At 40.9% G+C, this 15,791-nt stretch overlaps 1 protein-coding gene across 1 annotated transcript in view; it reads left to right on the top strand.

Annotated features, from left to right (window-relative positions):
* The first annotated feature begins 3,896 nt into the window (after window positions 1–3,896).
* hhip (hedgehog interacting protein) overlaps window positions 3,897–15,791 on the top strand; it is a 32,777-nt gene continuing 20,882 nt past the window's right edge. The window contains exons 1-4 of the mRNA XM_069665824.1: window positions 3,897–4,166; window positions 7,823–8,015; window positions 13,061–13,205; window positions 14,609–14,810. Of these exons, the coding sequence (XP_069521925.1) occupies window positions 3,897–4,166; window positions 7,823–8,015; window positions 13,061–13,205; window positions 14,609–14,810 (810 nt within the window). The remainder of the gene's footprint in view (window positions 4,167–7,822; window positions 8,016–13,060; window positions 13,206–14,608; window positions 14,811–15,791) is intronic.

Genomic DNA, 15,791 nt, shown 5'->3' on the forward strand with positions numbered 1-15,791 from the left:
ATGCGGCACAGGGAACTAGTGATTTTAGCCGAACGCTAACATGCTTACAATGACAAGGCTAACATGCTGCTATAAATCAGATGTACTTAAAGAGTTTCTATCACAAAGATAACGCATTACAAGCTACATCAATGATAGGAAATGGTACAGACTTCCTGTCTCCTGAATGGTGGATTTTCGTTTCCCTTCCAAAAGCAATAGTTTTAAATGTTGTGCAGTTTCACATGTAAGACTCTGGTTGGAAAGAGACGTCAGAACAAATAAGATATAACTTGCCAGATCTTGCAGGAGTGTGTTGCTGAGATATAAGTCTTGAACATAGTGAACTCTCACCTGATTTGTCTGTCCGAAAAAGCAATTTCAGTGTCAAAATGTTTTGAAGATATTTGGCTTGTTAAAAATGTGTCTTATTTTTAATTTGGTGACTATTAAGCAAAGGAATTTATTGCACTCACTTCTCCCATTTGAGCGAGTAGACTCAGGACCTGTCCCTAATCTCCTGAAGGGTTGTTCAGACATAGTTTAGAGTGTAATCATGCTAACATTTGATTATTAGAACAAAAATATCACCTGAGGGTAATGCTAGTATCGTTACTTTTGCAGGCTATTTATTCATCATTAACCAGAGGATTGGAAAAACTAAATGATTAACGTGACTAAAATGGAAATCAATAAATGTAATCCTCAAATTTCTTTGTAATCCTTCCAATACTTAAAGGGAAATTTCCACGTCACAAGTCACAAATGTGAACCTCATGGTGGTGCTAGAGGAAAGGTTTGGAGACCACCAAAGTCATTGGTATTCATCCTTAAAGGACCATGAATGCCTGTACCAAATTTCATGGCAATCAATCAAATTATCTTTGAGACATTACAGTCTTCAGAAGTGGATCGACAAACAGACAGACCAACACATGTCGCATAAAAAGGTTGGATTGAAGCTTCAAACATGTTTTAAAATGATAGAAATATGACATGAGAACTGATTTAAACTTCTACAGTTACTTGGAAAAGACATTTGTTCTGTCTCCTTTTCTTGCACCACCAAAGAAGAACTCTGCAGGACCCACAGCTAAGTGTCTACCGCCTCTAACAACATTCGGAGACAACTTAAGGTGGACTTATGAACTGTGAGGTGTGAGGTAGTGGTTTACGCCTGCTTGGAATGGAAACATTGAAAAAAAAAAAAAGCACAAATGGAGTGCTGTCATCGGTCCTGTCGTGCATTCTCATGATTACGACGGTGAGTTATGAAGAAAACAATGCAGAAAGGCAATGCAGAAGAATGGACAGAGAGAACAGAGTGAACTTTCAACATCACCTCAGTTTGGGGAAACAGTGGAGACGGCAATGAGAGCTTGCAGAGCTCCAGACTCATGTTGTTGATCCTTATGTGGTCACACGCAAACCTAACCATCATCCTCTGGGATATCCTCTCCGAGGGTTAGACGGTGAGTGCATGAGAATTCCCCAACTGACCCTGCAGAAATATAAGAAATAATAAAGCGATGCACATGGTGGTTTTTTTTTTAGGTAATCAGCACGCTAATATCTTATTTATATGAATATTTTGTTACAAGCATGAGCCAAATTAAAGCAAAGCAGGCTTTAGAATTCATCTCCACACCTAAAACAATGATGCAATAAATGTTCATTTTTAAAAGTTTTAAAGAATGTAGAGAGAAAGTATTGAAAGGGAAGACCCTTTATATGGCTTTTTTTCTTGTATCTTCATGTGTAGGCTTGTGTGTGTGTCTGCTTCGAGCCTCTGTCAGCTTAGAACTGCAGTCTGTCGAGCTGTGATTCTCTCTAATGGTGTATCTCTCCCAGCAGATGTACTCCTCTCTGCTCCACAGCTGCATCCCACATGTTTTCACGCTGTTGGACGAGGCAGTTATATTCTTTTTCTCCGCATGGAGCTCTAGAGTTGCTGTTGGTGGTGGTAGAAGTGGTAGTGGCAGATTCCTCCTCTGCATATGGTCTCGTTCCTTCCCTCCTTTACATCCAGAGTACCGCAGTAGCAGTTTGGCTATACTTGGTCCTGAAATGTCCCCAGTTGGGTAACGTAAAGAATGTAAGAGGGTGGGGGGTCAGATCTGGCAGGGTCTGCCATGGCTTCATAGCACACAGTCATTTCCATAATTGCCCACAATCAAACCAACCCCTCCTGGATTCCTCCCGCTCCAGATTCCTGTAGATAAGCTGAGCTGGGGCTCTGGTGAGTGCCGAGACCCCCCGAGTAAGAACAGGTGCCGCCAATGTAACTGATTTCAGATTCTCTGTGTATCCAAAAAAAAGGGGGTGGGGGTGGGGGGGTGTTGTTTCACCAGTAATTGCCCTGGTTGGACGTTCCCTTTTGGACTGCTATCGTGCCACTTTTCTGAAGAGGGGAATGAAAGAGGAATTGTCCCACATTTGGTTTGTTAGTATCAGGAGCCAAATTAAAATGCCTTACAGTATGTACAACTCTAGGTCAACAAATTGCCGGGCAGCAGGTCAGAGTGATTGATTCACATTGCGGTTGATTTTCCACTGCCTAACACATGTGATTCTTCATTCTGCGGCTACCAGAATAAACCTTTTTGACCATATTTAACAAACAAAGTCAAACACCCGTGACACAGTTTGTGATGTAACAATATATTCTCCATTTTCGTAATGTCAGTGTCTTGCAGAAACCTCCATGCCTCTTACATAAACTAAAAAAACTAAGTTTTATGCTGATGATGAATTAACTCAAACATATGGATAGCAATGAAAGATTCAGATTCCCAAATTAAGTCCTAGTACTACCATGAAAAAAATTCAAGTACAAGTACTTTTTTGTATGTTTACAAAAAAATGTAAATATATTAAAAATGTGTCATATTTCATTTTTGAAAAAATGCTTTGTATGTAAAATCTGCAGAGAAACTGAAAGGCTGTCAGAAATGTTCGGGTGGAAAAAGTACACTTTTTTCCTCAGAAATGAAGAAAAAGCATAAAAAGTAGCATAAAATACAATAAAAAAGACATTTTCAGAACATCTAAGATAAAACCAAAGGATGAGGTTTATATATGCACGGAGGTTATTTGTCTGCAGGAGCAAAAACAAAGAAAGAAGCTGTCTTTTATATTGTCAGAGAAATTATTCTCCAAATATAAGTAGTTATAGTTTGTTGACATCATATATTAAAGGCGGAAGTAGACTCGAGTAACAATTTTCTTTACTTTCACGGTCGATGGAGTCCAACACTGAGTCTCCCACAGCCTCCACGCTCCGTCCCCCACTCTACCAGGTAACTGTTTACCTCGACGTGGACGCGACTCTGGCCACATGCGCGCACCCGCGAAGTCATACGTCACCGTGCTCGCTCCTCTTCTCGCGCGCTGGTTAAAAAGAAGGAGGAAAGAGCACGGGAAAACATGTGAGCGGTCTGAGGACTTTAGTGAGAGACAACTTTTATGTCTTATATGTTTTTTTGACCCCGTGCGTGCACAAACCGCCGTGCTGTGCTTAAAAGGAATTACAACTGAAGGGACGTCACGGCTCTTTTGCAGTTCACGGTGTTTTTGGGTTTTGACTTTGTATTCATCAGGATAAATTTTGTTATTGTTTTGCTAATTTTATTTTATTTTATCTTTTTTATTATTTGTCAGTTGTACTTTATAAGCAGTAGCTACAATAATTTATTTTTAAACACCTTTCTTTATGGCAGTGAATCAAATTTAGGACACCTGCTCTGACAGAAAAGCATACTTGTGATATTCTTGTAGTAATTGGCTTCTACTGCTTGGAGATATATATCCCACATAAAAACATATATAGCATTGCAGGTGAACCCAACTTTTCTGAGAAGGGGGGTCTTGGGTTATTTTCTAGTGTATTTTTAGTTAATTTGATGATTTTTTAAACTATGAAGCATTTGCAATTTGTTCTCGTCCTGGCCATCGCGGTCAACTTGTGGGAATGTGGAGACGCAAAATTCGGCGAGAGGGGAGAAATTAGCCCCAGGAGGAGAAGATGTTACGACGGAAGCTTGCCCAAGCGGCTGAAGAAAAGGGAGCGAAAAGTGTTGCTTGACGGCAGCAGCAGCGGAGAAGTTTGCCACAGGTTGTATCCCCGTGTGTCCTGCTGTCCCACCAGGAGAGCCGCCTATCAGATCCTACACCGCAGGGATGCCAGGGTAGGTTAATGTCCATCCACCACGTTGCATTTTCTTCAAATTTCTAACACTTAAACGCCTCAGGAGGTGCATTTACAACCCTCGTGTATTGTCATTCTGCCTCTTACTACCGAAAGCTGGCTTTGGGGATGGTCAGCCTGGGGCGATGTTGCCTCTACATGTTTAGATTCATTCTTATTTTAACTGTCCTTGGGGCATACATTGTGACTGTGGTACTTAATGGTAGGTGAACTTACCATAACCATACCTTTGTGTTTTTTAATAGCCTATATTTCCTAAAGATTTGCCTTGAATAATCCCGTTTTGGAGATAGTATATCTCAGGACTGATATTTTATCATGGTTGATGTTCATAATCTCTTAATTTAGCGATATAATATCTTCTCAAAGCAATTTATATCTCTCTATCCTTTCTCTAAGGGTTTATCTCCGTATTTTTTTTTGCTTACCTGGTCTTAAAATTAGTGAATGTCCACGTTTGGTGGACATATTTCCATTTTGTTAGCTCTACACAATCTGGCGCAACTCTTAATTCAACTGTTCCATGCGCTTCGGCGTTACCATGGTAATCACTCGCCGATTTACGTTACTTCTCGTCACAGTCGGCTACAACAGTCAGGAGAAAGAACTAGCTTAAATGTTTACCCGAAAAGGTAGGAGCTCGGTTCCTTTTTTTTTAAATCAAAAGTTGACGTTTTTAATGGCAGACTGGAGCTATTATCGTACAGTTTTCTCGTAGTCTGTTTATGTGACACTCGTTGCCAGCGTTTTTTTGCGTTAACGAACATGAAGTGTGTTTGCCTAACGTATTTACGTTAACCGAAAAGTTGCACAAAATGTACCGAGCTTGCGCTTTTAAACTCGTATACTTTAAACCCTTTCACTGTCCTTCAGTCGACATACGTGATTTATTAGCTTGTCAAGTGTCGTTTAAGCTTAGTTTTTGAACGTCTGCTCAGTTTCCATGGAGGGGAAAGCAGAAAGAAGTCGACTGTATGCGCCAAGCTTGTAGCGGATTCCGTTGGATCCTCACCGGGCCATTCTCATGTAAACCACTATTCGAATCATTCAGTGACTGGGTGGTATCTCACTTTGTGTTGCGACAAAAAGCCATATTGCATCATTTAATTTGCTCAAGTCATGCAAATAAGAGGGGGGAAACTGAATAGGAAGAACTCGACTTCTCCTCCTCCCCACTACACTGCCCACACACGGAGCCCTTTCTGATTATGGCAAAAGAATAACAACAACACCATTGTGTTTGTTGGTTTCACTAATGGGAGAAGCTGGAGAACATCATTCTCCCCCAGTCATCAGCCCTGTCCAAGTGTTAATGCCTTTGAGAGGGTGTGCGTCCTTCACTATATCCCTCTGCCAACCAACTTACACCTATTCCCTGAGGACAAGTGTTTTGTTAAAGCTTAGTGTTGCCTACATCAGTGCTCTCTCAGTCTCTCTCACCATATGAGGTTTGCAGAGTGACACAGGTTTTTTTTTGATTTGTATAAATATTGGCATTGTATATTGATCTGTTTGTTCCGGCAATTTAATTGGCAAAAGCTGTTATGCAGATGCTATCTTAGAAAGACGTAATCCTGTAACAGCTGTTCTCCCACATGAAGCTATGCATTGCAGCTTGGTGTGATGCCAACTTTAGAAAATGTAATGTACACATCTGAAATAGCCTGGGAACAAGTTAAGGACACATTTATTTTCTTACACTTTCATAGCTCCTTGTTTGTTTCGTTATATCTCCATCCCTGACCTGCTTTACTGTGTCCTCAGCAAAAGTGCAACAGCTGAGCCTCATTGCCAGTTTCTCCCTGCTTTTGAGGAACGTACTCACTCACTGAGATTCAGCAATGGACAACAAACAAAGGTCTACTTGTTCTGGTTTGGATGATGGCAACATTGGAGCCCATCCCAGCAACATATGGACACAGGGCATGGCTGAGAGCACACAAATGCCACTCTCCATGGACCTTGTGCCAGCCCATGGCACACAGAATCAATGGGCAATTTAGAGCAGGAGGGCAGGCATGCCCACAACACTACATGGCATGAGTGTAGAGGGCATTTAGACAGAGGAACACACCACAAATACAGGGTCATAGCCAGCCTGGAGCTCCCTTTTTGAGCAATACATAAAATATATAGCAAAAGTGGGATTTAGATTGAAGTTTAACTGAACCTCAAATAGGATATTTTCCCAGTACAATTCGCTTATTACGCTGCCTTATGTATTGAGAAATTTACTGTCTATGTTAGTTTATTTTTCAGGTAGCCCCTCAAGGTTTTGCCAGAGGCTCTTCCACCTGTTGGCTGAACAACGTCTAAAAAGAAAATCTTTTCCTTGTTTGCAGATTCTTCTGCAGTCAGAGCAAAGTGTAAGGCATCCATATGTTGGCCCGGGGTCCGCTGCCCTAATTGACTTCGACAGACTGCTAATTTGTTGATACCAGAGTGGGAATGATGTGCCTGTCTATCTCTAAATTGGTGTTTACACATGGACCTCACACAGAGCAAAGCACTACCAGCCTGCCTGGCTGCCCAAGCAGCGCTGCTCGTGACCTAAAACAGATTACATTGTGTTTTATTACAGCTAATTTGTTATGTAAATAATCCAGCTAATTTCTTTCGGATTAACTCTTTGTGTACTTTTGCGTAATGATCCCAAGTCAGGCTTCGGGGCTCTTATTTAGCTTCATTCATTACATGCTCTGAGATCCGTCAGACATGAAAATTGTAATTTGACATTAACTGTTTATGAACGTGGGTAAGTAGGCAGTGAATGAGATGATTTCTGTGTTTATTTCTGCGAACATACAGGGTGTTCCAACCTCAATGTTTAACAAATTAGTATCAAATGTTATAGCCAACTCTATACACAGAGATTGTTGTTAGGGTAAGCTAGACATGTCAAAACAGCTTTAAAATGTACAATTATAGTGCTTTTGTTATAATTCAGTTTTTGTATATAAAATTGTGTAAACTAAAATAAGAAAGGAGCCTATGCCGCCATTACCAGTAAAAAAATTAGTTTTGCTGTGTGCATTCTGTGAATGTTAATGCAATTGTGCTTCAGATGATGCAGACTTTCACACTATGCACATGACTCTGTCTCCCTCCTCATTCTTCCTTCTACAGATGATGCTTAGCAAAACAAGAAAGTTGCTGTGTGAACAAACTGTTCAGCACAATACCAACCCTGACGATAACTATCCCTCTCACCACATGCCAGATCTGCAGATCATGTAGAAAATAAACAGATTCCAGGATGACATTGACGTTTAACATATGATGCGGCGTTTGGAATGATGGGTTTATGACATCTAGTGTTGCTTCATATTTTGTTGCCAGAGTACTTTGCAAGTGCCATATGGGAGAAAGGTTTTGTTAACGTACAGTTGTTATCTGAATGTGTTTCTTTATTCCTGTTAAATCGATGTTACAGACTTTCTCTTGGGTTACTGGGATAGTGGTTTTAAAAAGGAAAGACTGGTGAGGGCAGGAAAGTGCTTTTGCATCTCTCACTTCATCGTGTAGTATTTATGTTTGATCACAAAAAGTCCAACTAATCCTGATGCTTGCTTGCTTTGTGTAAAGTAACAACCCACCATTTTAATCGTTGGTCCTTTTTTTGCGTGTGGTCTCCAGATTTTCTCCACCAACAACACCGAATGTGGACGTCTCCTGGAGGAGATCAAGTGTGCCCACTGCTCTCCCAATGCCCAGGTGTTGTTCCACTCCTCGGACATGGATAAGATGCCACACAGGGAGCCAGACCTGCCCCGACTCTGCCAGGACTTCTGTCGCGAGTTCTACTACACCTGCAGGGGGCACATACCAGGTAATTACACAGATAATAATGACCATGAATGTGACTTGAATTATAGCCCCTTTGTGGTTACCTGGTGACAGGCAAGCAAACATATACACATGAATAGAGTCAGTGACAGTAGGCATTTGTGGTCCTTGCTGTATCAGTCTCTCATATGCAACTCACATTTGATTGTAATGAATTAAAATTCACAACAGACTTCATTTTTCATTGAGACTCAGACTGCACATGTAGAACTGGCAGATTTTTGGACTTATGCAAGAAGTGGTGCGTCAGTAGTCTGGTCTGTGAATATTTATTTATCCAGCTCTTACCTCATCTGACCTCACCTCCGTTTGTTGCTGAGCTTGTCTCACCCATTTGCTTGTTGGCTGCTTCCTTGCTTTACTGTTGCACTTTAATGCATTAGTAAAATTACTCGACACAAATTGCCTATACTGACAGAGCAGCAGTTGGCTGAGTAGTCAGCAGACTGATCTTGCACATTTGGTTTAGCAAATAGCAGAGCAATATTTGTGCTTTTTATGACACAGTATTGAGTGTAGCTGTGTTTATGGAACCAGGTGTTGAAAGTTTTGTTCTCTTGTCTCTGTTAGGTTTATCTGGAACTTGCAGGTTTATTTTAATTAGCATACATTTGCAAAAATTTGAACTTTTTTCTGAAGACCTTGAGTTCAGTAACAACACACAGATTTGAGGCATTTCCTGACCGTTAGACTGGAAAATGTTTGATTTGCACAGGTGGGTGTGAAAACAAATTTCTCACATGCACTAACAATAACTTGCCTAGCCTAACCAGTGCACCAAAAAGCTGGACTGGAGCAAAATGAACTATTGAACTATTTTATGACCTGGGTGCTGCGCACCAGACTCAGCTCCTGGAATTGATTCTGTATTTGGGACGCATAAGCAGCCTAGCTGTGGTCCAGACGCGACTGCTCGGCACCTTGCCTTCCTGTGACAGAAACTGTCACTAAAAAAACCTCATGTTCTGCCAGGCTGTTCCATTTTAGTAGCAAGTTTACATGAATCAAAGCACAGTTGAATGGTAACTTAACTGGTCCGTGGCCTCCCTGACCATGATCTCTACTATAACATGACACGAGTCCACAGAACAGGGAAAACACATATTGATGCAACAGTTTTCTTTCTGAATACGGTACTGCTTAAAGATAGGAACCCTTCGGCACACTGAAAGCATTTGGTCTCAAGAAGAATTTCCTTTGAAGGGATGCAAGATCACAGGTACCTGTGCCTTCAGAGTGCATACCGAACATGATCAAACGCTTTTTGACTGTCTTCTCTCCTCCAGCCAAGTCTTCTTCCAATCTCTGTCGCCACAAACTGATTAGATCTGCCAAGATTTGCAAACAGAGAACCGTTTCAAACACACTTGTCTGCAACCCACCCACATGGTATGCTGCAGCTCAAATTAAATATCAAACATGTACATTCCATCTGAGTCCATCCTCATCTGCATCTAATGGCCAGCTGCCATATCTTTTACAATATATGAACTACAATTTAGCTCGGCAAATGCATAGGAGTATAGAAACGGGAAAGAAGAAGACTTGAGTGGAGTTACATTACTTGCTCATGAGCTGACAGACATATGGACTCAGATAGTCGAACCAAAAAAGCTCGAGTAAGGAATCCAGGGAAGAATCCCCCCTCCCTATGTTCACCGTCACGCTCCCCCCCCCACTCAAACCCCCCCCTCAGCCCTCCACAGATCAGCATATGTGGTGACGAATGACACATTTATTTTTCTACAAAGGTTGTGTGTATGTAAAACTGCTGAAGTGCATCAAGATGTCAAGTACTTTGGGTGGGCCACCCAGGTTGTCTTGGAAGATAACCAGATGGAAGTATAACTTTAGAGCTGAGGAGACGGGAATATGGACAGAGTTCTGTCTCTCGCTTTCTCTCTTTCTCTCCCTTTCTCTTTACCCTCTTCGTCGCTCTTTCTTTCTCTACTGTCTTTTTTACGTTCTCTACCTACTCTTTTACATGGTTTATACTCTTTTCCAATTTTTTCTATAAGTGAAAATAGTGCAATGAAGGTGGAACACGTTGTTAAAGCTGGTGGATAACTATATATTATTTATAAAGATTAAAATACACATCCTACAACAAGGAAATAGGCTTATTAGATGGCAGATAGATTGCAGAAAGAAATCTCTCCTAAAAAGCTATAACAATTGTGTGCAATTTTTTTTCCCAATTTTATCGCAAATATTTTTTAAATTGTGATAAAAAAAAATATGACCATTCTCTTACTTTTCTGAATAGGAAATAGCTGGCTAAAGAAAAATGAAACAGTAGCTTTACAGCATCCATAACTGTCGTCCTGCTTCCATGAAAACTTCCTACCGGCCTTTGATTAGGTCTTGTACTTAGCCCCCATTTTTCCATAAAGACATTTACTGCCTCGACTCTCACTCCGGCTTGCAGGCCTCCCACCTTCCCTGTACTCCTCTTATACCTTCCTCCCCTCTTCACTCACCCCCCTATCCCTCACTCGAGGTCCCCAACCAGCATGGTTAAGATAACTGCAGACACAAGTGGGTGGGTGGTATGGCCAGAGCTGTGTGTGTGTGTTTCTGTGTGTGTTTGATCTTCATGTTGTGTTTAGATGTTTGAGGGGATATCCTATCACCTCCAGTATTTGGTGCGGTCAGCACTTGCGGTCGGTGTGTGGCAGGAGAGGGAGATGAAAGGAGGGACAGGGAGAGCCCTGTTTGTGTTTTTATCACTGGTGTATTTGCTCTCCTCTGTCCTCTGAGGGATTGACTAAAGGAAACAATATTTGCAAGATTGTTTTTAGGTCGCAAAGGGCTTCTGAGACCCTCTGCACACTTTGTTTTTTGCCGGGAATAATGTTGTGACTGCACAGGCTGGAAGCGTAGCTGTGTGTGACTGCCATGTTTATGCAGATCACTGGTTGCTCTGGGGCTGAAACATTTTAGGTAAACCAGCAGGCCAAAGGGAAATAAGGAATGATGTGATGGCAGTTTTACCCTGAATTCACATGCTACACCAGCTATACACCATACAACATCCACTTTCCTTAGATGGTAGAAGAGAGAGAGAGGTCCCAGGATGGCTGATGGTTCAGTATAGAGAAGGGAAGCCAAAATTGGTGAAGACTTTTTAGTATTAGTTAGGCTAAATCATAGCAGCAGCTTTCCGTGGACAGAAAACACCAAAGGTCATGATTCTAATCTGTCAAACTTTGGGAAAACACAGGGTCAAGAGTTACTGTTTTTGATCAACCTGGTGTCTTTGTCGAGCTGGGTTGGCGGGATCCAAGTTCTATCAGAAAAGCAGCCTTTTAATTCAGTAATATTTAAATGATAATCTGCCTTTACAGGCACATAAAGCTTAACATCATCAGCATAGCAATGGAAATGAATTCCACGACACCGTAGAAGACAAGAGATGAAATAAAAGGAGATAAAAGCAGAGGGCCAAACAGACATCCCTGAGGAACTTTTAACATTAGGGCATAAAGGTGTAGAATTATTATATGAAACACACTGTGTTATGTCAGATAAGTAAAACTTGATCCATTAACCAGGTCTGAGAAGCCCCAAAAAAATTTCCAGTTGATTTTTACAGTGATCTATGTCAATAGTGACGCGACGATCTAGTAATAGAAACAACAAAGTGGAATGTAAAACCCATAATAAAGCAGATGACCATTCATTATTAAACTGCCATTTCAATAGAGTAACTGCTCAGAAGTTGCTGAGACACAACTCAGTAAGCATTTGGAAACATAACGTATTTGTTTGGCAGGGCTACCAAAGAATATCTCTCACCCTGTAAACATTTTTGTTTATTCAAAATTACATGCCATATTGAACAGGTTGATTATTTCATCTCACATGCCGTGTCCATGTGCTGCTCAGTAATGCAAAACAGTCGCACCTGTTTGAGGGAAAGTGGGTTGAGTCATTAAAGAACATTTTAAGAAACCTTAGAATTGCGATTATATTAATTTTTTACTCCAATGCAGCTGTTTTGCAAAAGGAAAACATTGATCCACTTTTTTCTAGTAACTGTGCTGAAGTAACTTTTTGCCATACTGATATTGGCAGGCAATAGTAAGAGCTGTGCCATGGTGTACCCCTCAACTTTTTTACTTTCTGTGTTCCCTTCAAATCAGAGTTTTTCATTCTGTGTCATTGAGTGTTTGTTGTTAAGGAGTTTTTTCTTTGTGGATAGTTTGTTTAGGTTTGCATCGGGATGTGTTACGGCTGTGTGAGCCGAGCATCAACGTCAGCTAAAGCAAGTTTCTTCTCTGCATGAGTCATTTATCAAAAGCGAAGAAGATGGTCTAACGTTGAATATTTATCCAAGACATTGTGTGTTGAAACTGCTAGTTGAACTTCATTGTGGAGTGAAGGTATCTCTGGTTTTTTTCACTCAATTATACTTAAGAGGTGTCTGAACAACTTTAAATGACCCATGAGCCAGCTAATATGATATTTTTAGTTCCAAAGAGAGAAGATTACAGCTGTTATGACACCTGATCTTGCATCAGGCGTATTTCAAATTCTTTATCATCACAGACTACTAGAAACCAGACCCACGGTCCTTTAAACAAAAATTAATTGGGACTAGCTTACAAGCATTTCATCATGGTAGTTTAAAGTTAAAATGCAATCTGTTTGCTCTCTGGAGGAGGAATTATTCGCTGCAGAGTTCCTTCTTATCGGTGATCCATTTGGTTTGGCCCAGTTTCTCTTCACTTGTTCATTTCAGCCCAGTGCAGCAAGAATTTGGTTTGGCTCATTAATAGTAACTCCAACCCTTCCTAACACTTGCACATCATATCCTCCTCTTTTTCCGTTTCCCTCTACTGGTGCATTGCCACACATATAGACATCCACATAGACTACAGACATGTGCACAAAGAAACATAAAAACAATGTTAGGAGAATGTTACTTGGATTTGCTCAGTTTGCCTACATGTGCCATTTGGCTATGCAGTATCTATAGCAAGTTTAAGACCCTCTGTCTGTGTATGTATCTGTTGTGTTTCCCAGAACTGTTTCAAGCCGATGTGGATGAGTTCTGCCAGTACTATGGGAGGAGGGATGCCAGTCCATGCTTTCCAGATTTTCAACGAAAGCAACCACAAGGGCAAGATTCCAACTACTTGGGAGATGAAAAAATAGAAGATATCAGCAGGTTTGTATTCTGACTTTAACCATGATTTATTCCATTTGAGGATTGAGTTACAGTACGGAAGATGTTTATGATATTATTTAAATGAGCTTTGGCTGGTTCTTAAATTTGTTTCAGCCCAGAGAACTTTTCTTTAAGGCTTTCAGGATTGGGGACATTAAGCTTTGAATTTATTGTTTCAACAGAAACAGGCGAAACCTCCCATATTCTGGGTTCACTGGTCCATTTTGACATGGTCCACACTCTCAGGCAGAAATGCTATGCCATCTCCTCTCTAATCCTAAAGTTTGTCCAGACTGCATTCGCTCAGCTTTGCTCACATAATGAAAATGCTTATCCTGCGTCATTCTGGTTGCCTCCCTCACTGCAAAGGTCTGTACATCACACAGGGCTTTGCCCTTTTGTCCATGGGGGGATGCCTTTCATCTCTGTTTTTCCTGAGGCAAGAAGGCCAAGCAGCATGTGCACCTGAATAGCAGCAACCAACAGTGGGCCAAATAACTTCAAAAGTTAGAGAGTCTGAGGCTTATTTGTCGCTTCTGTACGCTATCCGAAGAGGTACACTCTATTGGCTCAGTCTCTATAGTTCAGTACAGTCGGGTATCTGCACAGTGGAGGTGAATATAGGACGATAGTTTGTTGGTGAGGGATTATGCATGCAACTGATCCTGGTACAAAGATGTTTTTGAGCTAAGATGGAGAGACAGAGAGGACTGATGAAAACGTATAGTTCAGTGAAGAAACAGAGTTTGTGTTCAACGTATCCTTAGGATTTATAATTTGCTAAACTGATAATCATAATCAGAAATGATTGAATGTTTATATCATATTTTGTCACTCAGAGACTGTAAAGGGAAATCACTTGTGTACCTGCTGCCCTCAGATGGCTGTAGAGGGACATAAGCAACAGAAAGCCTTTATACAGAACAGAATTTGTTAGTCTAATAAGATGCATCAACCTACCATTGATGTGCTTTCAAATGTCTCTGCTGATTAAGAATGTATAATGAAAAATGTGGTGAAAACTAAAGCAGTCAAAATAAAATAGATAAAGGGTGCACTGGACATATAGTAGATGGCACCAAAGTCTTTACACCCAAATAACAACTGTAACTGAGCTAAGTAAAAGTAATCAAAAGCAAAGGTGAGAAAAAACTCAATGAGCTTTAGCAAAATGGAACATCTGACTTCCTACTTCAAAACAAAGGCATGGGAATGAAGGAGCACACCTGCTAGGTTTGTCAGTTGTCTGATAGGTGATAGCTGTAAATGGATGTTGTTCAATATGTTATGCTTCCTTCCAAATTCTACATCTTCAACTTCCATCATGCCCCTAACAGCTGGATTATTCACTACCACCCTCATCCCCTGACCTTTTTTTTTTTTTAATCTCTGTTGTTACCCAGGAAACACAAACACAACTGCTACTGTGTCCAGGAGGTGTTGAGTGGTCTGAGGCAGCCGGTGGCCGTGGTGCACTGTGGGGACGGATCCCAGCGGCTCTTTGTCCTGGAGAGGGAGGGCATTGTCAGGATACTTAACCATGACCTGGAGCTAATCAAGGAGCCTTTCCTGGACCTCCACAAGCTGGTGCAGAGTGGCCTGAAGGTAGGAACGAGCCTGCCGTCACAGTGTTAACAGTGTCGGAGGAATTTCGGTAATATGGATGTAATTTGCGCACGGATGTAAACAGGAAAAAGACAAGGAACAGAACTTGGCTGATGGAGTATGAAATATTGTTTGCTGCTTCGCCTGAGTAAGGAAGTAATGTGGTAGAGCCTTAACACAGTTCTTTACAACACAACTGTTTGCACCTATGTAAACGTGTGAGGATAATCTCCAGCCAAGACAAATCCCATGAAAATGGTGCCTGCACACTATTAGTATTCAATTATATAATTACACCAAACAAGCAGCCATTCATCAAATGTGATCGTGGCTAATCATTTAGCTATTATCTGCTAATTAACTGTACATACAGCACACATTGTGCTCACTGCTAATTTTGTGCTCTCTCAAGATGGGTTAATGGCTTTCAGAATCTCTCCCATATTGTTCCTATAAGGGTTCTAATATCCCCCCAAGTGACTTACTCAGTGCTTTACATAGTGACTAACTCAATACCACACATGTTGACTGGAATGAAGGTAAACAACTGCCTTTCACATTTACATTTTAACCTTGTCTACACTCAACAAAGAAGTAACAGAGACATGATAGGATACAGGGGTGTCAAGGGGCAAGTAAACATGTGTTCTACTTCTGTTTGGCTTACCGCCCTGTCTGAGGAAATTAAAGGAGAATTAAATCACGCCATGAAATATTTTCTTTTAAATGTCTTCTGAGCCAAATGCAGATTTTTTGAATTTGTTATGTCATAGAGGAAGAGTTTTTTCAACCAATTTTGTGATCTTAAAACATTACAAAGGTATTATTGCAAGACTGAGACATGGATTTTTTGTTATTCGACATACTGTAGCTTTTGGAATTCTCTGTGGATGACCCAATTGCAAAAACACTTATCTTTGGGGAAATGTCTTCATATTTGTTTCTCATCTGTAATCCTTATTGCATCTGAGATTTTGAAAC

Source organism: Semicossyphus pulcher, unplaced genomic scaffold (assembly GCF_022749685.1).
Source record: "Semicossyphus pulcher isolate SPU_LCO1_2020_fin unplaced genomic scaffold, fSemPul1.0.p SCAF_17, whole genome shotgun sequence".
NCBI lineage: Eukaryota > Metazoa > Chordata > Actinopteri > Labriformes > Labridae > Semicossyphus > Semicossyphus pulcher.